Genomic DNA, 26,961 nt, shown 5'->3' on the forward strand with positions numbered 1-26,961 from the left:
TTTTTAAAGGGTACTTTTTAAAAGCTTTTAACCTGAGAAAAACATGAAAACCAAATAAAAGGAGCATGGTCACTTCAGGGTCAAACTTCACCCCCATGCCTTCATGGTAGAATGACGACCAATAAAGCAGTAAAACTGACGGAGATAACGCTGGATACATTTATTGGTTGCCAGTAACCTCTAATCACAGTTAAAGTGATGCTGAACTTTGGTAGAACTTTGGGTTGTATTGCTAGCAGTAAAACTGACAGAGATGACATGAGAGCTTTTTAGTTGGAGTAAGCACTTCAGGTTCATATGACAATGTTTTATTTTTGCAATGGCCTTCTAATCTGAGCAAAGGAGCTGATATTTGTCCGGTCTCTAACCTGTGATCAAGCTGACTTGGTTGAACTTATAAGGAAACTTAGATCAGTCTCCTGTTGAAATACAGGGTTAAAGAGACACACAAGCTTATCCACCACGGCAAGGTGCCAACTCCAGCAGGATTCATTTTTGTTTTATTTTGTTGATATGCAATAGCACTTTAAAAACATGTATATACTATTGTATAACAGCAAACGCTGGCCGGGTTACGGCATGATACAAGAACTGAGGAAGCGGGTTGCTGGAGGCAAAGTTTGACCAAAAGAAATCCAATTAAATATTCCATTGCCATACTCCAGCACATTGTTTACACTTTGGGATCCACAAATTTGAATGTTTTGGACGCGATTAAAGTGCGCACGTTGTTGGTTTGCTTGGTTTTGCGGAGCGTTTCAGACGGAGGGAGAATACAGGTATATTCAGGCAGGCAGTATGAAAAATAATGTCGCATTGTCAGGGAAAACATAGGGTGGTTCCCCTGAACGTTTGTGAATGAGGGGATAGATGGACTGGTACCACGGGACATTTTAGAACATTTTCATATTTTTCGTAGGTCTTGCGCTGATCAGCCACCACACTCTAAGAAAAAACATCTGAAGAAAAACAGAAAATGTCCTGGAAGAAAATTACCAGGATATTTTCCGTTAAGTTAACCATCAGGGGGACAGGGAGAGGGACGCAATTGCGGACCAGGGGAATCTTAAAGTTACTCCCAAAGGATGACCACAAAATCGCAAGCGGTTCAAAGGGAGAGGGGAAACACCAAATGAAAACAGGCCTAAAAGGAAGGCTCCCTACACTCAATATAACCTGAAAAAACTAAAACTAAAACACAGCTATCGAGCAGCTGACTAGAACATAAATTAAACAAAAGAACCAGCGAAGGCAGGCCACACAGACCTAACCCACTCTAAGAGACTCTGAGAAGAGAAGAAGCTAAATGGTGAGTGAATCCCACAGATAGGTTCACGTGGTACTTCTGCAGATTCACACACCCCTATACAGATACAGCAACAACAGGACAGCACTCTCACTACTCTCACTACTCTCACTACTCTCACTACTCTCACTACTCTCACTACTCTCACTACTCTCACTTACTCTGTCCCCAGAGTTACAAGAAGCCAGCAGACCAAAGGGCCTTTTCCTATCATACCACCTTCTTATGGAATGATTTCCCTTAACATCACACAGTCTGTTTCTGTCTGACTGACTGCTTCCCCATACATACACACACACACACACACACACACACACACACACACACACACACACACACACACACACACACACACACACACACACACACACAACCCGTCATAATAAAAGCCCCATAGAGTAACTGTATCTTAACAGGAAGCTCACGATGACACTTGCTTTACAAAATAAAAGCTCTCATCTCTCATTGTATGACAACAGGAAACTAGGGATTCACCAAGTTTTTTCAAAATAAAAGCCCCCAACTCTTACTGTATTTTAACAAGACACTGTTGTTTTTTTTACAAAATCAGTCTAACCTGTCTTAAGATGCTTTCTGCCCCCCTCTCTCCCCCCAGCACAAGGCACACTGGTCAAAAGTTCTTGCAAAATGTTCTAGTCAAGTCTAGTTTAATTTAAAACTTAAGTGCGTTCTCCCCTCCTCTGTCCAACCTTCAGGTTCTACCTGGTTCTCCTTCAGGGTCTGCAGGTGGAGGAGGTGTGTCCCCGTGTTCTGGCCTCCATCCTGCTGAACTCCACATGTCTGTTCTGCTGTGACCTGAGAGGAGTCAACCTGCTGCTCCCCTCCTTCGTCTCAGCTGTGGAGAACGTGCTGCTCGACAGGTACAAGTACTGCAAATACTACAATAACTGTGAATACTAGAATCACTACTGTAGACACTGCTACTTTCAATACTTATACTGCAGATACTTAACTACCAATGACAGTTCTGCTGCTCTTGACCTCACAGCCTGATCCGGTCTGATGAGGCCCAGTGAGTCTCACCTGGACCAGGTTCTTGTGAGGAGCAATGTCAGATTCTGTTCTGTTTGTTTTTCCTAAAACATAATTTAAACAAACTGTAGTAGGCTATAGTTTTTTACAGTCAGGGGTTAGCGGGCTCCCGCCTCTGACATCACACAGGACCCCATGTCTCTCTCTAAGGATGGTGGGTTCACGTTGTCCCATGTTATTTCTTTAGGCTGAGCTGGACCCAGAACCCTGTGGGTACCAGCTCGTTTCACCAGTTTTTTCACTTTTACTTTGAACTGATCTATTGAGCGCACAAATCCCTTCTCCAGTTTATCTCAAATGACTTTATAAGCGTCACTTTTTTTGTGGACTTTATTTAGCATATTGCGTATGTTCCCTTCGGTCCAGATCATAAGCAAACATCGGACTTCTGCAGAAGTCCAAGTCAGTCCTCTCCAACTCATGTTATCATTTTGTTTACCTGTGTCCATCTCAACAACTAACCGTGCAGGCCTAGTTCAATTCGTGCAATTGGGTCGAAGTATGTTCTCACTGCCATCAAACTGCACTAGGGTCTGCGTGGAAACATGGTTGTTTTGGTCCACACCAGAGCATGATTACTGCGTTCACAACTGGCCAAACAAACCGCACCAGGGGTTGAACCGCGCCAGAGTTTACAGTTTAAACGGACTAAATGTTGGCTTGTGAAAGCGACCAAAAAATACAAAACTATTAGCATCAAAAGTACAATATTTCCCTCTGAGATGAAGTGGAGTAGTAGTATAAAGTAGCAGAAAATGGAAATTGTCAAGTAAAGTATTAGTATCTTAAAATTGTACTTAAGTAAAGTACTTAGTACTTAGTTACTTCTGAAACTGCATATCTGAAACCTAAAGGAGGCGATATTTTGAATCATCCAGCAGTAATGTCTTCATGAAGGATGTAACCAACACCTGACGTAGTCATACAATCACTGACTCTACTCCTACAGGTACAGACAAGTGTGACTGCAGGTAAATCTCTCTCTGTCTGTGTGTGTCTCTCGCCCAGAGAGCTGTTGAGGTTCAAGAGTTTTGTGAGTCCGGTGGATTTGAGGCGAGCCTCCATCCTGGTCCTGCTGTCCCTGCTGCCCCTCCCTCTGCAGTTTGGATCCGTCCAATCAGAGGTCAGCTTCTATCCACCCTGTTAAACACCTACACACACCTGTGCAGACCTGACCTGGACCTCACAGGTGAAGTAAGAACACCCATTAATAACCACAGATACAGTAACAGTCAGCTGTGTGTGTGTGTGTGTGTGTTCAGGTGTTATTGGACGGGCGGTTCTGTGGTGATGATGTCACAGCAGGTAGCTTCCTGTCTCTGAAGCCCCGTCTCATCGGTGTTCTGATTGGAGCTCTGCAGACGGAGACCAACACCTCCAACACACAGCTAATACTGGGTCAGTTTCACATCCTGATCATTCATTCACTCATTGATTCATTCAGTCACTCATTCACCTCCAACACACAGCTAATACTGGGTCAGTTTCACATCCTGATCATTCATTCACTCATTGATTCATTCAGTCACTCATTCATCTCCAACACACAGATAATACGGGGTCAGTTTCACATCCTGATCATTCATTCACTCATTGATTCATTCAGTCACTCATTCACCTCCAACACACAGATAATACTGGGTCAGTTTCACATCCTGATCATTCATTCACTCATTGATTCATTCAGTCACTCATTCATCTCCAACACACAGATAATACGGGGTCAGTCATAGATTTCTGCTTAAAGTTTAAAACCACTCCCACCGGAGGGGAAAAACAATCAGTGCCACAATATGCAACCAAGGGCTGAAACGCTATAATACATGCCTTTAGCTAGCTAAACACATCAGATTTAAGCATGTCAAAGAATTATTTTAGCACCGTACGTCTAGCAGGGGTGCAGTTGATGACTAAAATGATGGTGGATGATGATGAAGTTAGCTGTTAGCTAATGTTAGCTATGTTAGCTAAGCTACTGTAGTTAGCTAAGGCCCTTGCAAATATAATATATACTGCATATTTCTGATTTATCCAAATTCCACTATAACACAAGCAATGTTATATAGCCTAGTACATTTTATATAATGAAATCTGAAACCTGCGTTTGCTTTAGAGTTGAAAGCAATGTCGGTCACATCAACTGACCACTAGACCGACTAGACTGGCCGCTATAAGCCACAAAGGAAGCTCGAAGCTGTACTAACAGATGCAAACTGTATTACCGTGTTTTATACACAAACTCACTGCAGGATAATCCTCCGTCCGTGGTGCCTCCCTTCGTGTGCGCCGGCAAGCTGAACAGTTTTTTGACTGCAGTGGAAATGTTGTTTTTGAAAGGCTAAATGCCAACAAATAAGAATTGAAGCAGAATATTTTGTTTAATAAAAACATGTTGTGAGTTTTGGAAATGATTACATTTATCTTTTTTCAATTAAGTTTGACTTTTTGACTTTACAACACTCGTTCTATAGCCCTAGAACGAATGCAAACTGTGTTATACACACAGACTCATTGCAGGATAATGGTGCACATTTGAAACCATACCACGGTAACAATAAAAATACAGTCGGCACTGTCGTTGGTGCGCGACCATATTCCTATGTTTAACACATTCTACCCATAATTCAGAAACCCTTTATGTTTTTTAATTCTTCTTTTTCATTTTTAAAGTTTAAGGTTATTGGCGAGTGAAAGATGCAAGTGCTACAGCCACCACTAGGCTTCAGCAATTGTGCTCTGTGTCTATCTGTGAAACATGTAGCAGTGCATTGTGGGTTTGTTATTCTGTCAGACTCTACTGTTTTCATTCTGTCAGACTCTACTGTGTTACACTCTCCGCGTTCACACAGCCTGAATGAATTCTGTTCTGTGTAGCGGCCATGTTGAACCTGGTTCAGGACTCGGCTCTGTTAGAGGCTGCAGGACAAACTCAGCAGGTGAGTCCACTCACATCTATTGACATCTACTGAAACTCGACTGACACACAATATGTCAGATCAGATGAACATCATTACATAACAGAAATCAGATTTTGAATGTTAATGTGTGTAGAAACACTTTTCAGGTTGACAGTTAACCGTTTTATTCAGCCTCTTTTGAGGGAACATAAACAAAAAGAACCGTCTATATGTCATATTGTAAATTCTGATTTGTTGTTTTAATATTACACATTTTCTTAATGATCTTTACTGCACAGTGTCTTGTTGTCTTTCACTCAGTCTTGTAATGTTTGTGGTGTTCATGGAATCCCTGGACTTCAGATAATATTCATGAGGTCTTATTATTAACATATTTATGTAGATGAATATTAAAAAATAAATAAAATAAAATACATCCCCAGAGCTTTTAGAAAAGTGCTGAAGAAAAGTATGGCTTTTCATGAAAAAATAAATATTGTGATTGTGAATGAATCACTTAAAAAATGTTGGTGGGTCCAAAATTCATGTTTTGTTTATCTCCGTGGATGATATCTGACGTTCGGTTCTCATTTCTAACAAGGCTTGTGAGCCGATAGTATAACAACGTTGGTATCACGTGGTACCTCTGGGTCATCAGTTAGTGTGGAAAAAACGGATAAATGACTGAGATTGAGGGTCAGTGCCTGACAACGACTTGTTTTGAAGTGAATGCAATGGAACGGGAGAGGGAGAATACCACATCTAGTGGCTGAATGTTATGAATGTTATCAATAGCACCTTTAAACTACTAAATTTGACTTAAATCCAACAATCAGCCTGCAGGTGTCGCCAACAGGACTTTACACTGTTACTCTGGGTTTTTATACCCCCACGACAATGTGGTCGGGGGTAAAAATATATATAATATAATATAAAATTATAATATAATTTAATATATACCGCTCAGCGTGTTTGTCCTTCTGTCCGTCTGTCCGTCCTTCCCTCCATTTGCGTGTCACACTTTCGTTTCCGGAGCAGAACTCGGAAACTATTTCACTTAGGAACCTCAAATTATGTGTGATGGTTGACAGTGTGGTCTAGTTGTGCCTTTTGGGGGTTAGAAGTCCAGGGTGCCCAAAATTTGTAAAATTTTTCCAAAAGGGCAAAACCTCTTGCTCTACTTTAGTAGGGATCAAGCAGTTAGTGGGGGTATGTGAGCCATGCTCACTTTACCCTTGTCTTTTACTATCAGGAAAAACCAAAACACTTCATCTACTTTTGTTTTCAGGAAACTGAGTCTCAGCAAGGAGGAGCTAGTAGACCCAGATGGACCGGGGGAACCAGTGCAAATAGATGGACCAGAGGAACCGGTAGTTAACTATGCTGATTGGATTTTAGTTAAGTTTAACTGACTTTTATAACATTGATCGTCATGTCATGGAAATCTACGTGTGTGTGTGTGTGTGTGTGTGTGTGTGTGTGTCTGTCTGTGTGTGTGTTCGTGTGTGTGCTTACATTGCCATGGTAACCAGCCGTTCAGTCAGACGCAGCATCGATCCTGTGGGTTCAATTTGTGCGCCTGCTGACTCAGCGTCTGACGGCTCAGTGGAGGAATGACTCAGCAGTTTGTCTGTCTGCACTGGAAGTACTGGGAGGACTGGCTAAGGTGGGCACACACACACACACACACACACACACACACACACACACACACACACACACACACACACACACACACCATTAACTGTAAACGTTATTATGACGTTACTCTCTCCTGTTGGCCTGCAGGTGAAGGTTAGTGTGGAGGAAAGTGAGAGGATGCGAGCGGTCACTTCAGTTTGTTGTTACATCGTGTTTCAGTGCAGTCGTCCTCCTCCGCTTCACTCCAGAGATCTGCACTCCATCATCGTTGCTGCTTTCTACTGTCTGAACGTCTGGTTAACTGAACACCCCGCCATGCTCGACCACCAGGTAACTGACCGACAGGTGACAAACTGCCAGGCGGCTAACTCACTATACGTTTGCGTTAACAAGATCTGTCTGGCAGCCTCCCCCGCCATCTGATCCCACTCACCAGCACTGTAGGTGGTGATCAGTTGACAGCTCTGCTCCTCTCTTCACCCGAGTGTTCAAGACATGCGGCCGCAGATCTGATGATACAACCACAAAGACGATCATCGATCTTTTCCACCTGCTGAAGTCCACCACCAACGCCTCCGTCTTGCCAGTGTTAGGCTGCAGGTGCTTCTGCTCACACCACTCAATGAAGTCCATGAGTCCACAACGCTCCTTTTCTCAGCGTCCTTCAGCCAACATTGCGGAGTTGTTGGATAACTTCTGCAGGTGGCAGGACTTGGAGTTGTAGCTGAAGTCCGAGGTGTAGAGGGTGAACAGAAATGGGGACAGGACTGTGGTTTGCGTGTATTAAATGTACAGTTATGTTGTTTTCAGGAGTGTTTGTTGGAGATCCTGGAGATCGTAGAATTGGGGATTTCAGGCAGTAAGTCCAGACAGGAACAGGAAGTGAGGTGTAAAGAGGAGAAAGAACTGAACCCGGCCTCTCTGAGGGTGAAGGAGGCTGCAGAGGCCACGCTGAGCTGGTGAGCAAAACAAACACACATGTAAAGGTACTAGATGTTTTAAAATAAGAGCTGTTTTTCATCTCCACTACCTTAATCACTTGAGTGATCAGACCAGAGTTCACATCCGGTACTTTGGCCTGTTGGTTACAAAGGATATTTTCACAGTTTGCTGAATTATTGAAATAATGTTTGTGCAATTAGTTGTGTATATATCTGGTTAATATGATAATGATGATCAGCTGTGGTAGAAGGAGGTGGTGAGACTAAGTGTACTTGTGTAGAGTGGGACATCGGTACAGTCTTTGATCTCACGTCGTTGATATTTTTTGTATGTTAAAATGTGAAAATAAATGAGCTGAAATGAAGGCAGCGATATCTGTGACTGTGACTGTTGCAATTTGGACATGGATTGGAAAAGAACAGGCCACTACAGGCTCTTTCTGAACCGAGACCATGATCTTTCCCTGACGTGAAGCAGGTTTGAGTTGCCTTGTCTTAACCTGTAGTTGCCATGCGCAGATCAGATCAGATCAGATTCAGACATAATTCAGATTAGATTCAGACCAGATACGGCCTGACTCTAAAACTAGTCAGGGGGGACCGATTCAGGACTAAAGTCGGGCCAACCCCGAACAGTATCTGCACCAGTCTGATCTTTATTCATATCTCAGTGTTATGCAGGTTTCGGGGGCCTTCCCATTCCTTGGAGGCCTGCTGGATGAGGACGCTCTGATTGGCTCCACCATGAGTGATAGCAGTGTGAAGAAGTTCAGATATTTTGTGGTGGACAGCTCAGTGATCCTGGCCATGCTGGAACAACCACAGGGACCTGAACAGGGTCAGTCCTGACTCACTGATCCTGAACCACATATAGACGGAAACACAGATGCTCATACAGCAGGAACACAATGAAACCAAAAAGCTCCCTGACCTTTCCCCTGTCATCATCAGTCCAACATTTCCACATGACAAAATCAAAATAATCTCTAAATGAACTCAAAAGTGTTTAACAGCATTTGACGACACAAACTGAGAGGCTGATGTAACTTCCTCTTGCTGCTCTTTTGTTTCTTGATGTTGCTTTTGATTCACTTTCTGTTGATCGACTAATCAATCAATCAACTAATCCTAATGTTCAAAAAATCCTAATGTGTCTAATGGTGTGTGCAGCGCCATGTCCGTCGATCACAGTGCTGATCAGAGGACCGTCAGGAGGTCACACATGGACTCTACAGCTCCACCTGCAGCCCAGAGAGGGAAGAACCGACACACAGGTGACCACTCCCATCAATGACAAAAAATGACAATAAAATACATAATAATAGGCTTGAGATCAGTGTTTTATCTCTCCTGTCTGTTGATCTACTTTAGCAAACTCTGATCCCAGAACAGCGCGGTTTAGCCCAGGAGGATGCTGGGATACGAGGTGGTGTCAAACATCAGCTGTTTCCTGAAAACATGGACAGAGTTGCTTCAGTTAAAGCAGATCTGAGTATTCCAACTCTGCACGAGACCGTTACTGAGGAGGTATGAACCTGGGTCAACCCAGATCCAGATCCTGTTGGATGTCACAGAACTTTCTGAAGCTACATTAAAGTCAGACAGGTGTTCTTTACCTGTCTGTCTGTAAAGAATTAGCACCTGCAAACTCCTCCTCCTCCGTCAGGTGCAGCAGCAGCTGGAGTGTCTGCAAGCAGCGTTGAAGAGGCAGCGACGGGTCGAGGCTCGGCCGCAGGTGAGCGGGCGATCGGTCGTCATGAAGACCTGCAGGCCGCCGCCTCCTATTACCAACTTCCAGACGGCGAGACTCTTCCTGTCCCACCTGGGCCTGCTGACACCTGAGACCCTGAAGGTACTGAGGACTGGACAGAGATTGATTCATTGATTCATTTAGACCTGTCTGTTGCCTCACCCGTCTGTCTCACCTGTCTCCCTCTCACTTGTCCTCTGTAGAATCCAGGTACCAGCGGTGTCCCGGCTCAGTTGGTGTCTCTGGACTCGTCCCTTCCAGGTCTCTCTGAGGATCTGAGACGTCTGGACCAGCTGCCGTCAAGAAACTTTGACTCTGCTTTCGTGTTCTACATGAGAGCAGGACAGAGGACAGCTGCTGAGGTCAGATACACCTGTCTGTCTCACCTGTCTGTCTGTCTGTTAGCTGCTGAGGTCATTCAATATGCTTTATTGGCCTGAGTGTAACAATGACAATATCGTCAAAGCGTCAAGAAATAATGAGATTATAAAGAAAAAGGTGCAAATTAATAAAATCAAGAAAATAGCAGGAAACAATTAACCCTTGTTTGTTTGAGAGAGACTGGGGAAGTTGTTAGTGTGTTTGTGTTGATGTTGTTTTTGTTGCTCTCACATTTGGGTATTTCCCCAAGTAAATATGGGTGTTTCTCTACGTCTGTTAGGTGTTCAAATTCAGGGTGTATTTTTATTATATTGGGAAAATTGGTATTGTGGTCCTTCTGGCCTGTCTCTGTGTCTTATGGTGCATGTCCACAGTGACGTTTTCAGACGTGAGGCACCGCCTCGCTTCCAAGCATCGGACGCTTGATCGGCTGCCACTAGGCACCTGATTGGACGAACGCTTTCCCTCGTGGGCTGCTGCTCCCAGCTTTCAAACCGGAACCAACATGGTGGCTCAGAAACTTTTTTCTCTTATGTTACGAAAATAGTTTAACGAAATGTGTTTCTGAAAACGTACAGTATGCAAGATTAAAGCCTTGTAATTGCTGAATCTGTCTTTATTTTAGATCGACAACAGTTAGTTTAAACATTTCTCGGGAGTTCCAAAAGTGGCGAGTCTCAACGGACGCCCCTGATTTACATAAAATAGCCTAAACCTCAACTTTATGCAAATGAGGAGCAGCCACCCCACTACCAGAATACATTGTACGGCTGCTTTCATTGACAATGACTGTCCTGTGGACACCATCATGCCTGGTTCACACTACAGGACTTTACCCCTTATTTTCCACTCGCCAACAGTTTTTGGAGCTCCCCGACAAAAAGCCCCAGATAGGAGGCAAATAATTGGCTTGGTGCTCGAGCACTGTATGAGAACTGTTCAAGGACGCAAGCTGACAGGCTTGATGCTGCATCGGGGACACTTTCCAGATATCTAGCATGCTAAATATCTGAACATGTTGGGGAGTCTGTCGGGGAGCTACAACCAATGAGAGCGCAAGACACAGGTTGAGGGGAAACCTGTGGGATGGGTCACCTGTAACTGTGTGTGCTATGTGTAGTATTTGCAACACGCACCAGAGTTATTGTTGCACCTAGGATGTTGGATGTTTGCATGAATAAACATAGCGACTGATCTTCATAGGGGAAATAGTAAAGACGTGTGGAAATAGGCTATTATGTGAACACGTGCCAATGATAACATCACTTCCTGAATGTTCTTTTCGTGACAAAATGTAGTGTGAAAACCACAACGACTTCAAGTCTCCCGATTACAAGACAGCAAGTTGTGTAGTGGGAACAGTACAGCCATCTCACCACTTTAAAAGTTGTGTAGTGTGAACTTGGCTTAACCTGTCCGTCTCTTTGTAGATCCTGACGAACGTGGAGTCCAGCTGCAGCGTCCCGTCTCACTTCCTCGACTTCCTGTCATCTCTTGGTCAGCCGGTGGAGGCGGGGCGACGACAGGGGGGCGGGGTCAACACCAACAGTTCAGGTCAGTGCTCTGATTGGTCACTTCTCATCAACAGGACACTGTCAGAGGTCAGAGGTTAGCTGGGGTCACTCTGTTCGTCTTGATCGTTGATTGATTGTTTTCTGTCTTCCAGAATTCCCTGCTGTGCTGGGTGACAGTGGAGGGGGCGTGTTTAATGGCGAGAGGTTTGTCCTGATGTACGCCAATGCTCTGACAGAGATCACCTTCATCGTCCCCTCATCATCATACAGTGAGTGTCTGATGATCTAATAATAGTCACTAAACTCTTCTGTATTGACCATATGAGGAGAGGTGGTGCCATAGAAATAGAATAGAAGTAGGACGGACATTCCCAATGTAGTAGGGTGGTTGGAACGGCTGCCATTTTTATGTGTACCGTCGCCATTGCGACGTTGTAGCGGGCTCATTTCCGTATAGACCAAACTGACTAATGGCCAGTTGCGGACTCACTGAGGTGTGGTTTTGCAATAACGATTCAAACCAGCAGTGGAGTAGTAAGTCATGTTACAAAGCATAGAGAGCCAGAGTAAATGAGTACAATTTAACAACTTAATGCTTCAGCCACACACTGTTGTCTCAGTGGAGGAAAGCACATTTCTATCGCCATATGAGTGACAACTTTGTTCGCCTCATTTTCTGTTACCAGTATGGCATTAAAGTATGGCGGAATTAGCAAGCTAGCTAACTTGCCAGCTGTCCGCCAGTTAGATAGCTAGCAGTTGCTGAAAGGCAACAGTGGGCTGGTGGCCAGCGGCAGCGCTGAGTCCAACGGTCCTTCCGCCTCACTCCCCGCCGCTTCGGAGAAGGACAAGCTACCAACGAGCTGCGACCACACTTTACGGCCCCAATGACGCATGTTCTTTTGTCACCATAAAAGCTAACAACTAACAGTTCAATGTCCGTTCTACTCCTATTCTATTTCTATGGTTGGTGCCATATAAGGACACGTAGTACCATAGAATGAGAGGTGGTACCATATAAGGAAACATGTGACCATATAAGGAGAGGTGTGACCATATAAGGAAAAGTGGTATCATATAAGGAGAGGTGGTACCATTTAGGAAAGGTGGTACTTTTTACTTTATTAAATTCTTCTTTTTGTTTTGTTTAAAGCGGCTGATTTGTCGAAGAGTCCAGACAAGGCGGAGCCTCCGACTGAGCTGCCATCCAACTTGAGTCTTTCTGAGCCAAGCCAAGACTCCGCCCCTCAACCCACAGTATGGACCTTCAAAATAAAAACTTTTTCATGTCGTTATGACTTATCTTTATTTCTGTCAGTCTCTGAGCTTTCTGTTTGTCCAGAGTTCTCCAGTTGAAGACATCAAGTCTTTTCGTTTTGTGTTGTCATCTGTCGCCTCTGAATCCAAACTCCTGATAGTCTGGGTCGAACGCTTCGAGGATATCGGTAACTAACTTTATATCAACATTATAATAAGTAGTTATATTAGTAATTATAATAATTTAGTATTGTTCCAACTAGTACCAGTATAAATGAGTGCACCAAGCCAGATGAGATCAGTTGTTTGGTCAGAATAAACCAGTCCAAAATAGATTGGGGAGTGACAATAAGCCGTAGTTTTCTGGAGTGATGAAGTGAGAACAGATTTGTGACTTTGTGTTTCAGAGAGTTTCCCTCTGTCCGACCTGCTGTCAGAGATGAAGGCAGAAACACCGACCAGGTGAAACATCCAAATACACTGTAACAAACTGCTTCAGTCTCATTAATGACAAAACTGTCTCTCTGTCTGTCAGTGCGTCAAATGTCCAGCTGATCTTTGTCCATCCTCTGAAAACTGGACTCTACCGGATCCATTTCCATGGAAACACCACCAGCAAGTTCAGTTTGGTTGTCCCATTGGTCAGCGGGAGTGTGGTCAGCAAGAGGTCTTTGGGTATGTCTGACTGACTGTCTGTCTGTCTGTCTGTCTGTCCCCACATAGAGGAGATCAATACCAGAGGGAAGTAGACTAGGTGGAATATTAGTGGTGTGCTTTAACCAAAATCCTGACTTGAAAATAACTAAATAGATATTGGATTGTGACAAGTTGTAAGAGGTGGCAAATAGACCCCCCAAATTTGGAGGGAGCAAAAAGGTATGGTCACTAGAGGTATGGAAGACCAGAGTGGAAGTAAAACCTTCATTGCTTCATTTGGGCCCAGACCTTTAAAGGAATACTTCAACCCCAAAATGATTATTAGTATATCAAATACTTACCCCGTTACCTTGAATTCATGAAGAAAACATAGTTTTTCTCACATGCCTCCACGGCGAACGAAGACAACTACAACCACAACTTGTTCAGTATAATCCAGGTCTCATTTATCCAGTCTTATGCTCACTACTTCCCAAGCACATGCATCTTTGCTAAAACCTTACTATTTAAAACACTTCTGCATGAATAATAATCGTAGGGACGTGTAGCACGCGTGTGCAAACGTGAGATTGTTTGTGCGTTTTCGGCATAAATGCATTTGTGAAGTAGTGAGCATGCGACTAGATAAATGAGACTTGGATTATACTGCACGAATTGTGTGAGAGTTTATAAACGGATGTTTTGATTTAGTTTTGCTGATGTTAAACGCGGCCCCCACACTTTTGTCCGTTATTTGATTCTTCGTTCACCGTGGAGGCAAGCAAGAACAGCAACGTTTTCTCCATGAATTCAAGGTAACGCGGGATGCGTGTAATTAATATACAAATAACCATTTTGGGGGTGAGGATTTCTTTAACTGTGAACGACATCTACAGTCATTGAATATTTGGATGACATGAAGTCGATCTACATGCTAAAGCTCGGAGGGATGACGATAGCACCAACTATCCTGCTGTTCACTGCACCATAATGCTATCTTGTGAAGGTCAGCTGTATTTATCCTCCTACAGATGAAGATAATCTGGATTATTAAATGATACATACAAATGAAAATAATAACCGTCCGTCTTTTATCTCCTCGATAGTCTGGAGGTTTAGTTGGTTATTGTTTAAAGTAGTCAGTTTAGTCTCGTCTTCATCGTGGGACAAAAACCTTTAACGAATGTATTTTCATTAATAAAACACGATTGAAACAGACCTTGTTTCTTTCTCTGTCTCCAGGTTTCCTGGTTAGAGAGACGGTGATCAACTGTTGCCATCGGCGACGGTTAGAGAGTGACTCTGCCCTTCCATCCCATGTCAGAAGGAAGCACATGATCAATGACATCATCCTTCGCTACCGCAGCCGCCGTTCTGAACCCGCCTTTTACTCCGCCCTGTTCCAGGACCCCTGAACCCCTGACCTTTAACCTCTCTGACTGACCCCTGACCTTTAACCTCTCTGACTGACCCCTGACCTTTTATCTCTCCGACCGGCCCCCCTGACCTTTAACCTCTCTGACTGACCCCTGACCTTTAACCTCTCTGACCGACCCCTGACCTTTTATCTCTCCAACCGGCCCCCGTGACCTTTAATCTCTCTGACTGACCCCCGACCTTTGACCTTTCTGACCAACCCCCCATAACCTCTACCTACTGTACACCATAGACTGTATATAAAGATGGACGACATGACAGCTCCCCAAAATTGAAGCCAAAACATCTTGATTGCCAATCATAAGCTGCGGCCGTGCTCGGCTTGTGATTGGGTCGGTCGGGTGTGTGGGCGCGACCAGGATATCGCGGCTCCAGCGCCCCGATCACAACTGCACAGACTCTGGCTCCAAATGATGTCAAAAGCGTGAGATGGCTGCTCCCATATCCGAGATATTTGGGCTTCATTTTACAATGCAAAGAAGTGGAGACTCGTCGTCCATCTATCTATACAGTCTATGCTGTACACCAACAACCAGCTCCACTGTTACCATGGCAACCTGATGTTTTATTTACCATTCACAGATTTAAAAATGTGCTTGTGTGTTTGTCCTTTTTCTGTTTGTCAATCTCAGACAAACAGAATAGTTGAAGTCGCTGCTGAAAAGAGAGAGAGAGAGAGAGAGAGAGAGAGAGAGAGAGAGAGAGAGAGAGAGAGAGAGAGAGAGAGAGTAAAAATAAAAATAGAAATAAAAATATATATATATATATATATATATCAGCCTGACAACCCACAGTAGTCATCATGGTAAAAAAGTGTTATTAAGTTTCTCAAAGTCTGGTGTTTTATGGAGAAAAAAGCCTGAACTACAGGATTCTCTCTATTATTGTAGATTTGTTAAAAAGAAAAAGTAGTAGGAAGAAATTCCCCAAACTTCCAGTTATCTAACAGCATTTTAAACATGGGCTTTTTTCTTTGCTCAGATAATGAAACGAAGAAGCTCTTTCACCCCAACAGATATGTGTTTGAGGCTTTGGAGCTCTGAACAAACTGGAAAAGGAGAACACTACATAGACTTGACTCTTTCTATATTGTTGTCTTTAGTCAAAGAGTGTTAAACTGAATCAAAAACCAACATCTCTGCCGACACCAACGTCAAACAGACGCGAGAGTCAGAAACAACTTTATATACAGCTTTCACACACACACACACACACACACACACACACACACGAAGCATCCTATTGGAGGATTGCATCCTTCAGTAATCAGGCCGTCAGCTGTAGCTCCACCTGTCTTCACTCTTGAAGTAATCAGTGCCGTCTGGTGATCCACCTCATTGTGGCTCTTGTAATGCATCTTACACAAAAATCCAAGAGATTTGATCAATACACACTTTAAATCAATCTCATGTGTTGCAACGAACAAAATAAAAGCCCATAAAGAAAGAGATGTAGAGTCCATGTGGCAAGACGGTTTCGTTCATGTATCCAAAACAGTTTAAAAAGCCATAAATCCACAACAGTTGTTGTGTTTAAAGCTGCATGATACGGGTTGAATGAAGAACAAACAATAGTCCCGTTTGTGTGCTCTCCAGGTTGCTCAGAGAATCACCAAAGCACCACAGCTGTGGTTATACAGAGGAGACAACAAGCCCAGTGAAAATAAAACGTTCTGAACACGGTCTAGAAACAAGTGTTGAGCGTATCGTCAGAGGAATAATACGAGCTGAAGTGGAGAAAAAGAGCGTTCTTCTATCAGTATGTGGGGAAAGAAGTTGGAATTTGTATTCAATATATGAACTTGTGATTGTGTTCAATAACTATGATAACAAAATCCTCATGTCACAACTAATAAGTTATGTTACCTTTTAGTTTTAATCTTTTTTTAGATTGTTTTTAAACAGAGACTGACTGACTCTAAACATGAACACTGGACTTTGTGGTGTTTCAGGAGGAAAACTGCCTCAGTTATTCTCTCCTAGTCACATTTACTCCATCAGCTTTGTATGATACCCTGGAAAAAAGACAAGAAAAGACTTAGTTCATTCTTGTTTATTGATTATAGAAACCTTCAGTTTGTTCACACATCCCATCAGTAAAGTCTGCTAAATGACTCTTGTTCAATGATTTCACGTACAGATTCATTTTCATCCACACAATCAGTTTGTTTGAGCAGAATCTCAGCGATGTAACAGAGAATAATGATTTCCTTATTGATTATGATCATGATAATTACAGTTTCATTAAACATCTTAGGATCTCGTTTGTACGTCGATCTGGACGACAACATTTAGTCTGCCCACCAAATAAATGTGATTCTAGATATCTTTACAAAAAGTGGTGAGAACAGAATATCTATGATAAGAAATAAATCACTAGACCTTCCTTTAAGACCCGTGCAGTGGAAGAGAAACAACAACACACACACACACACACACACACACACACACACACACACAGACACACACGCACACACACACACACACATATATATATATATATATACACAAATATTCATCAAACATTTAGAGCACAGAGAAGTTTACATTTTCATGCAGAGAAATATCAGTTCAGTTGAACAAAGATCATCATGAGCAGTGAAACAGACACAGGAAGGAGCCACCTGAAGACACTCACACATTTACAGAACCGCCGCCATTTTGGACTGAAATCACTTCTTATATTCATATTTTGTTGTTCAACACCGGCCATTTTGGTAGAATGTGACAATAGAATAGAAATAATGTGAATTTGTGGCTAAATTGTTACACAAATAATCAGTGGTCATGTCTATCATGTTTTATGAACAGTTTTTTCCACTTATATCTTAATGTTTGATTGAAAGACAACTTATAATGATCAAATTGCATTCAGTAATAGTAAATGGTGACATTTACTAGTCAGTATATTATACATTTTATACAAGGTGTAAATGTATCATCATGACATACAGTCTGCAGGTTACAAGTATTTCAGCTTGTTATTAAAGCATGTGTATCAAAAGCATTCATCATATAAGTGGTGTGTAACAATATATACATACTTACAAAGTTGACGTCATCACTGATGTTGTTGCTGCCGTGTTTATTCCTAGATGGAGTGTTGATGGAGCAGCTACAATGTTAGCATAGCCTGGCACTGATCGATCCGGACTCCGTTCAGAAAACAAGCATTTTAAAAGTTGTTTGCTTGCTGTGTTGCGGACAGACCCGACAAAGCATGAATTCACTCTTTTTACAAATCAACATCATATTATCGTTATTTCGGCATCATTTTGATCCGTTTATTGATATTAAATCACAGCACAGTGTGTTTATTTTGGGTTCATACCGCAGTAGCGACGTGTGGCTTGCTAATGTGCTTCCTGCTTGGTGTGAATGCACGGTGGTAACACAATACGAAGCACAACGTAACGTAACTTAAACTACTATAAACAATAACACATGCACAACAACAGCACGATGTAATGATTCAATGAACCGCTGACACAATCCCCAGAAAACATAAACACTGAACTGTTCTCCAGCTTTTCATTTAGAAAGAGCAACAACCAATGAGGAACCTGCAACAGTCGCTGATGAATCCTGTAACTTCATCACTCAGTCAGTCAGTCAGTGACACACTTTAGTGTTTGTAGGGCTGGTCCTCTGCGGTCCAGACACAAATCAGCTCTGCAGCAACAATGATGGACACCAGAGAAGTTTAAGAGTTAAAACACTGAATTTAACCCTTAAATGACTTCTGTCTATTTCAGTTTACACAACTCAGCAGTGACATCATAACCATAAAGCCAAAGTCCAGCATAGAGAGGCTCAGTGAATGTGGTCTGGACTCTGTGGAGGAGAGTCATGGTTTCAGAGACGCTGTAGAAGGACAGAATACCTGCACTGTGATCCAGGTACACTCCTACTCTGGAGGACTGAGGACCTGAGACGGGGGTTTGGACTTTGTTGTACCGAAAGCTATAACTGTTTTGGTCACAAACTAACGCCCAAGATTTATCATTGTATCCAAACACACATTCATACCCCCCCCCTGCTCTCCTGATACTCTTGTATGCGACTGCTACATAAACTCCTGTCCCTCTCCTCTCCACCTCCCAGTAACAACGTCCAGTCAGACTCTCTCTACTCAGGACCTGATAACATCCAGTGAATCTGTCTGGGTGACTAGAATAAGACTGATGTTGACTCATATATGTTGCTTTTCTGTTCCCCTCAGATAATAACAGCTCTGTGTGTGCTGTGTTTGGATCCAGTGTGATTTCTCGTGAATATTTTAAGAATCCAGCTCTGGTCTTGGGCTCTGGTTGTGACAGTAAAACATCCACTTCAGTTACTGTCTGTGAGACGTTTGTCCATTTCTCTCTCAGAACGTCCTGTAGTTTATCTCTGACTTCTGACACAGCCGCCGTCACGTCCTCAAAGTAGCTCAGAGGACGGATATTGATGCTGGATGTAGATTCAGTGAGTGGTGACAGTGAGGGGTAGTTAAGAAGAAACTGGTTGTGATCCTCTGTGTGTGACAGCAGCTTCATCTCAGCGTCTCTCCTCTTCAGCTCAGTGATCTCCTGCTCCAGCTTCTCCTGAAGCTCTTTGACTCGACTCACTTCACTTTTCTGCTGGGATCTGACCTGCTGCTTCACATCACAGCTTCTTTTCTCCATGAGACGGATCAGCTCGGTGAAGATCTTCTCACTGTCCTCCACTGCTTTATCAGCGGAGCGATTGACAGCCTCCACCTCCTGTTGGAGCAGCTTCACATCTTTCTCTCTGTCCTGGATCCTCTGCTGGATGTTCAGTCGACTCACCTCCAGCTCTCTCTGCCTCTCGGTCCTTTCTGCTGCAGCTGAGACGGTGTCGTGGCCTTTATGTTCATCCACAGAGCAGAGATAACAGATACACTGCTGATCAGTACGACAGAACATCTTCATCACCTCGTCGTGACGAGAGCAGATGTTCTCCTGGAGCTTCTTGGAGGGCTCCACCAGCTTGTGTTTCTTTAACGGAGCTGAGTCATAATGACGCTGGAGGTGTTTCTCACAGTAAGAGGCCAGACACGCCAGACAGGACTTGAAGGCTTTCAGTTTCCTCCCAGTGCAGACATCACAGGCCACATCTTCAGGTCCAGCATAGCAGTGATCAGCAGGAGCAGCTTGGAGTCCAGTCTTCTTCAGTTCCTCCACTAAAACTGCTAACATGGTGTTTTTCAGCAGGACAGGCCTCGGTGTGAAGGTCTGCCTACACTGAGGGCAGCTGTAGATCTTCTTCTCATCCTCTCCATCCCAGAAGCTTTTGATACAGTTCATGCAGTAGCTGTGTCCACAGGAAGTAGCCACCGGATCCTTCAGTAGATCCAGACAGATCGAACAAGAGAATGACTCTCTCTCCAGCTGAACTCCTTTCTGCGCCATTTCACCTCTCAGTAGCAACGACTGTCTGAGTTTCACTTCCTGAGAACCGACACAAGTTTGAGCTCTGATGTAATCATCATGTGTTATGTTGGTTACACCCACCTTCAAACTGTCGATCTGAAGGGGAGGGAACAAGGAAATAAGAGGACCGAGTGTAGCAGTCTGTGTTTGAGAGCAGGAAGAGGAGGGAGGAGTTATCAAGCTATGAATCATTCCAGGACGAGGAGCAGCACGACTGACTACGTCCCAAATCACATACTTTTCCTTTTTACTTCTAGCACACTGCAGCTGCCCTTACAAAGTACGTACTGTTGCATGCAGTATGAATACAATATATCTGCTGTGCAGAGGATTGTGGGTCAGAACAGCCAGAAAAGCATGCTGGCTTTCATACTGTAAAATGTGACCAGATGTAGTGGGACATCCTGGTATTTTTGGCACACTGCATTTGACATACTATGTATTGGGACATAAGAAATCTTTTTTTCTGTCATACTAAGTAGTATGGTAGAATGGGTTTTGGAACGCACAGTATGTTTCGTCATTTACAAACGGAGCCTCGGTTCAAACCTGCTCCACATTTGAAAACATTTCATTTTTCAGCTGTAAAATATTTCTTGGCTCCTCAGGCTTTGGTGATGGCTCCACATTTCTCATAAACTCTTCCTCACCCGGGACAGGAACCCGGTGTGGGCAACGGACCGCTGTACGGGCAGCCGTTTACAGACAGGCTAGTGACACATTACACACACTCCTGAGGCTGCAGAGATTGTTTTTAAGAAATCTCATAAGCCATTGTTTTACTGCTTCATTTCTGTTTTACATAAGAAAGTAGAGATAAGTAACCTAAGCAACCAGTGTAGTGATAATAATAATAATTTATATAACACTTGTCAAACTTAAGTACAAAGTTCTTTCCAGATTAAAAAATTTACAGAAAATAAATGAAAAAATAAATCTAAATCTCATGTAACAGCGGGGCAGCTGAGCTGAAATATTCGTAACAATTGTGCATTTTGCGATAAAAGCAACAAATTTGGCACAGATGTAGGGTTATATGTCACGAAAAGATATAGATATCGGGGCGCTGCCAATTCGGCCCCTGACGGACGCGGCAGCTACTTTCCAAATTGGCCGCAAAATAGGTTTTCCAAAACGTTGCAGAAAACTGATTTTACGACTCTTGATGATTTCCAAGGTGCGTTCAAGCTGATGAGATCAGATGTCAGAAGATCGCAGAAATGATTTATTTACCTCATCATTTTTTAAGGGTACTTTTTAAAAGCTTTTAACCTGAGAAAAACGTGAAAACCAAATAAAAGGAGCATGGTCACTTCAGGGTCAAACTTCACCCCCATGCCTTCATGGTAGAATGACAACCAATAAAGCAGTAAAACTGACAGAGATAACGCTGGATACTTTTATTGGTTACCAGTAACCTCTAATCACAGTTAAAGTGATGCTGAACTTTGGTGGAACTTTGGGTTGTATTGCTAGCAGTAAAACTGACAGAGATGACATGAGAGCTTTTTAGTTGGAGTAAGCACTTCAGGTTCATATGACAATGTTTTATTTTTGCAATGGCCTTCAAATCTGAGCAAAGGAGCTGATATTTGTCCGGTCTCTAACCTGTGACCAAGCTGACTTGGTTGAACTTATAAGGAAACTTAGATCAGTCTCCTGTTGAAATACAGGGTTAAAGAGACACACAAGCTTCTCCACCACGGCAAGGTGCCAACTCCAGTAGGATTCATTTTTTTGTTTTATTTTGTTGATATGCAATAGCACTTTAAAAACATGTATATACTATTGTATAACAGCAAACGCTGGCCGGGTTACGGCATGATACAAGAACTGAGGAAGCGGGTTGCTGGAGGCAAAGTTTGACCAAAAGAAATCCAATTAAATATTCCATTGCCATACTCCAGCACATTGTTTACACTTTGGGATCCACAAATTTGAATGTTTTGGACGTGATTAAAGTGCACACGTTGTTGGTTTGCTTGGTTTTGCGGAGCGTTTCAGACGGAGGGAGAATACAGGTATATTCAGGCAGGCAGTATGAAAAATAATGTTGCATTGTCAGGGAAAACATAGGGTGGTTCCCCTGAACGTTTGTGAATGAGAGGATAGATGGACTGGTACCACGGGACATTTTAGAACATTTTCATATTTTTCGTAGGTCTTGTGCTGATCAGCCACCACACTCTAAGAAAAAACATCTGAAGAAAAACAGAAAATGTCCTGGAAGAAAATTACCAGGGGTCTCTTTTATAAAACAGTGTGTAGGATCCATACTAAAAATGTGCCAAAAAAAATCGGACTTATAAAACTGTGCGTACGCACACCTGCACGCAATGTTCAAGGAGTTTTTCTGACACAGAGATAGAGGTGTTTGTAGGTGAGGAGATCTCTGAACACTCGTTCCCTCCTGATTCTCTCATTCACGTCACGTAGTCCTCACAGTGCCGGTATATCCACCAGCACCATGCAGCATGTTCCGAGTCTCACCGGTGTGTTTATATCTTTACAGCAATCAGACTGATCCATTCACTTAAAATGATCAAGACAATCAGTAATATCCCCCACCTGGATATAATTAGAAAAAAGGAAGTTTGACAGGTGTACACTATTTATTATTTATTATTTAAGTTTTTATAGTGAACTTGTCCTGCATTATGATTAGGACTGATAATGATAATGCTGATATGGAGAGTAACGATTGTGTGAGAGCTGTCACTGGCTTCATTTACACACTTTGTTAATTTACACTCTCTATACTGGTGAAGATGTGCTGGTTGGAGATGACTGGAGGAGGCAGAGTGTGTGGCGCAGCGCGGTGGCGCACTGGAGACAGTCTGATAGTTGCATCGGATAGCCATTTTCATTTTGTCTATATGTATACTGTATCTGTCCCTATCTAATAAACCATAAATAAATGAATAAGTCATGTCATTGTAACCCACCTGATGAATAAGTATACACTGGACTAGTATAACCTAGATTCGTAGAGAGGAATAATGAACAGGAATCGGACACCACAATGAGTAAGCAGAACACAGAATTAAGTTTAAAGGAAAATTATTGTATTGACACAGAATAAATTCACAATTACTGCCGACATTCAGTTTTGTTCAGTTTGAAATGTATATTGAACTGGGTGCACCCTAAAAAATAAAAGTAATCCCCAAAATAAAATGTTCAGATCCAATTGTCTTTTGAGGTCCTTCCCCACAGTCCTACCACACTGACAGCAAGGCAGATGAAAGTTGAAAGCGCTCCTCAATCCAGGTGCTCAGCACGGGTAGCTCGCCATCCCCCTCGTCAGGGAGAGATTCCAATCCAAATCCGGAGTTCAAGAGTATCCAGAAAACCTAGCCTGTGTAAAATAACACGGCTTATATAGCAATATATGCAAATCTAGCCAAGCTCTTAACTGTACAGTTTAATTTGATCAATATCAACATATAATACAACTTTTCAATGCTTAACCCATGAATGTAGGATAACTGTTGCATCACAATATTAACTTGCATCGTAATATTAACATATGAAATATGTCAACCTCACTATTATTATAAACCACTCAATAGTAAAGTGTAAACAACACTATTAAATGACTATTTAATAATTGTGAACCCATTTGAGTTGTAGATTATTATGCAAACAACCTACAGTTTAAACATTAAATACTCACTATATGTGAATATTGTGAGTAAGGCAATGTGAATACTTTCCCTGTCACAACACTGACACCTTGCGTTGATGCACACAAGCAGCACAGGGATGAACAGAATCAAGCTAATCTCATAACCCATGAACTTCAGCTAAAGAATCCCTCTCTGTCCACACAATGTAAATAACACACACATATTACACACACATATTTCTTTCTGCCTCTATCACCAAAGAAATACAAAATATCATTTTAGAATACAGCTCAGTGGCAAAACATTTCGCTATGCCAGCTCTCAGAGCATTTGACTCGTGTTGCCATGTGCGGCGGCTGCTTTAATGTTTGGAACGCACCGAGAAAAGAAAAGAATCAAACGATGCTCTCAGATGTTCTCAGGTCGCTTCAATAGGTGACGGAGCTCTTACTGGCTCATATATAGTTTTACTTCTCTCTGTTCAGTAGTATATCAAGTATAAGTAGTAATAATATCACTCTGTAAATCCGTCATACGTATAATGACATTTAATGTCTACATTCTGGCTTCAATTCATCTGCGTCTCCAGTTTCCCCTGCCTCGGTGCCTCCATAATATGCGTACGCACGGGTCAAAGTTTCCGTACCGGTGCGCACATTCTCCGTCAAGTTTGTTTTTATAGATCACAACTGTTGCGTGGGAAGTGGCGTACGCACATTTCAGGCCCCGTTTTGTGCGTACGCAACGGTTATAAATGAGACACCTGGGGCCTCATGTATAAAAGACTGCGCAGCTTTCACACTGGAAGATGGCGTACTCACAAAATTGGAAAAGTACGTACGCACAGAAATGTTCACATGTATAAAACCGTGCGTACGCCTGTTCCTGCGCACCTTTCCTTTATACATCCCAATTGACGTGAAATTGAGCGCAGCTGCACGTGCCACTTGGTCCGCCTTGTCTCCTCCCATTAATAACTATGCAAATGACTATAAACACGCTCCATGCTGTCACTTATTGTCCAAATAACAACGGCAAATCACGCTGGAAAAGGAACAAAAAAGAAGAATTTCACAGAGTGTGAAATTGAAGTGTTTGTTACTGAGGTGGAAGCTAGAAAACATATTTTATTTGATGGTCTTTCATCAGGAATCAGTAACAAACGCAACGTCTCCACAGCAGCTGACCGTGCGCTCCCGAAGGCTCCCGAAGGCTTCCGAAGGCGCACGGTCAGCTGCGCCCCGTGCCTCGGCTGCTGAGGGGCGCCGGTCTGGCCGCGTCCTCACTAAATATATACTATACGCTGTGCTGGAGTCACAGAGAGAGATTGTCAATACAATGAAGGATATATATATATATGCAACGAATTAAAAAGAATGAATGACGTTCTTGGTGGGATAAGTCATATATTAAAAGACCTTGTTGAAAAAAAAATGTTTGTCTCAACTCACCTCGTTGCTTTACATTCTGTGTATCTCATCCAAACGGCGCCGTATAGCTGCTGCATTTGGCTCATTGTTAGGTGTGCCAGGGTCCGGTTCATCCATCTGTAGCTCCAGGGGACACAGGCTCACCACGTTGGTTTGCCACATTGTGCAGCATGTGATTTTGTTTTTGGCACGGTGGTTAAGACATGTCATCTCTGGGAAATTAGTTTAAATGTGTTTTTGTTGTGCCTTTCTGATGTTAAATATTATGCGCAAACTAGTTAAGAAATATGTGGGTTTTTTTTTATCCAACATCATAAATAAAGCTCAGTAAGTTGAGTGGAAAAATTATTTTTACACATTTGGCGAGTTTCAGCACTTTGTAGTTTGACGCTGCCAAAATGACAGAGTTTGGAGGACGGCCCGCACATTCTCACGACTGGTCTAGAGTTTGCGGCACGGTACGCACATTCTCACGCCACGTTGATTTTTATACATCCCGGTGTGAGCGTGAAACACAGCGTACGCAACATTTTAGTACGTGCGCACCGTTTATACATGAGGCCCCTGATGCATTTTCCGTTAAGTTAACCATCAGGAGGACAGGGGGAGGGACGCAATTGCGGACCAGGGGCCTCATGTATAAAAGACTGCGCAGCTTTCACACTGGAAGATGGCGTACTAACAAAATTGGAAAAGTACGTAAGCACAGAAATTTCCACATGTATAAAACCGTGCGTACGCCTGTTCCTGAGTACCTTTCCTTTATACATCTCAATGAACGTGAAATTGAGCGCAGCTGCACGTGCCACTTGGTCCGCCTTGTCTCCTCCCATTAATAACTATGCAAATGACTATAAACACGCGCCATGCTGTCACCTATTGTCCAAATAACGACGGCAAATCACGCTGGAAAAGGAACAAAAAGAAGAACGGTCAGCTGCGCCCGAGCCTCGACTGCTGAGGGGCGGCGGTCTGGCCGTGTCCTCACTAACGCTGTGCTGTGAGTCACAGAGAGAGATTGTCAATACAATGAAGAATATATATGCAACGAATTAAAAAGAATGAATGAGGTTCTTGGTGGGATAAGTTATATATTAAAAGACCTTGTTGAAAAATAAATGTTTGTCTCAACTCACCTCGTTGCTTTACATTCTGTGTGTTGCATCTAAACGGCGCTGTAAAGCTGCTGCTTTTGGCTCATTGTTAGGTGTGCCAGGGTCCGGTTCATCCATCTGTAGCTCCAGGGGACACAGGCTCACCACGGTGGTCTGCCACATTGTGCAGCACGCGATTTTGGTTTTGGCACGGTGGTTAAGGCATGTCATCTCTGGGAAATTAGTTTAAATGTGTTTTTGTTGTGCCTTCTGATGTTAAATATTATGCGCAAACTAGTAAAGAAATATGTGGGTTTTTTGGATCCCACATCATAAATAAAGCTCAGTAAGTTGAGTGGAAAAAATATTTTTACGCATTTAGCGAGTTTCAGTACTTTATAGTTTGACACTGCCAGATGACAGTTTGGAGGACGGCCCGCACATTTTCACGACTGGTCTAGAATTTACGGCACGGTCCGCACATTCTCACGTCACGTTGACTTTTATACATCCCGGCGTGAGCGTGAAACACAGCGTACGCAACATTTTAGTACGTGCGCA

At 42.9% G+C, this 26,961-nt stretch overlaps 2 protein-coding genes across 2 annotated transcripts; one reads left to right on the top strand and one right to left on the bottom strand.

Annotated features, from left to right (window-relative positions):
- Nucleotides 1-870: 870 nt before the first annotated feature.
- On the top strand, nucleotides 871-15,298 carry LOC141776554 (ral GTPase-activating protein subunit beta-like). Its single transcript, XM_074650234.1, has 21 exons — nucleotides 871-878; nucleotides 2,023-2,187; nucleotides 3,368-3,482; nucleotides 3,622-3,757; nucleotides 5,234-5,295; nucleotides 6,545-6,626; nucleotides 6,789-6,922; nucleotides 7,045-7,227; nucleotides 7,708-7,856; nucleotides 8,510-8,676; nucleotides 9,009-9,112; nucleotides 9,210-9,365; nucleotides 9,505-9,690; nucleotides 9,792-9,950; nucleotides 11,400-11,523; nucleotides 11,636-11,752; nucleotides 12,637-12,740; nucleotides 12,826-12,928; nucleotides 13,148-13,202; nucleotides 13,276-13,415; nucleotides 14,619-15,298. Exons 1-21 carry the CDS (start codon nucleotides 871-873, stop codon nucleotides 14,789-14,791), a joined length of 2,622 nt encoding a protein of 873 aa, XP_074506335.1. The 3' UTR covers nucleotides 14,792-15,298.
- Nucleotides 15,299-18,547: 3,249 nt separating this feature from the next.
- LOC141777728 (tripartite motif-containing protein 16-like) lies at nucleotides 18,548-20,230 on the bottom strand. The gene has a single exon (XM_074652246.1). The coding sequence runs from the start codon at nucleotides 20,224-20,226 to the stop codon at nucleotides 18,559-18,561; it is 1,668 nt and encodes a 555-aa protein (XP_074508347.1). The 5' UTR covers nucleotides 20,227-20,230; the 3' UTR covers nucleotides 18,548-18,558.
- Nucleotides 20,231-26,961: the final 6,731 nt, after the last annotated feature.

This window comes from Sebastes fasciatus, chromosome 1, assembly GCF_043250625.1.
Source record: "Sebastes fasciatus isolate fSebFas1 chromosome 1, fSebFas1.pri, whole genome shotgun sequence".
In the NCBI taxonomy this organism is placed as follows: domain Eukaryota; kingdom Metazoa; phylum Chordata; class Actinopteri; order Perciformes; family Sebastidae; genus Sebastes; species Sebastes fasciatus.

Bases quoted from the DNA above. Each gene is read 5' to 3' on its own strand.
- LOC141776554 (XM_074650234.1), top strand. The intron at 6,923-7,044 runs GTGGGCACACAC...GTTGGCCTGCAG, and splicing joins TACTGGGAGGACTGGCTAAG to GTGAAGGTTAGTGTGGAGGA. The intron at 9,951-11,399 runs GTCAGATACACC...GTCTCTTTGTAG, and splicing joins GACAGAGGACAGCTGCTGAG to ATCCTGACGAACGTGGAGTC.
- LOC141777728 (XM_074652246.1), bottom strand. From the start codon at position 20,226: ATGGCGCAGAAAGGAGTTCAGCTGGAGAGAGAGTCATTCTCTTGTTCG.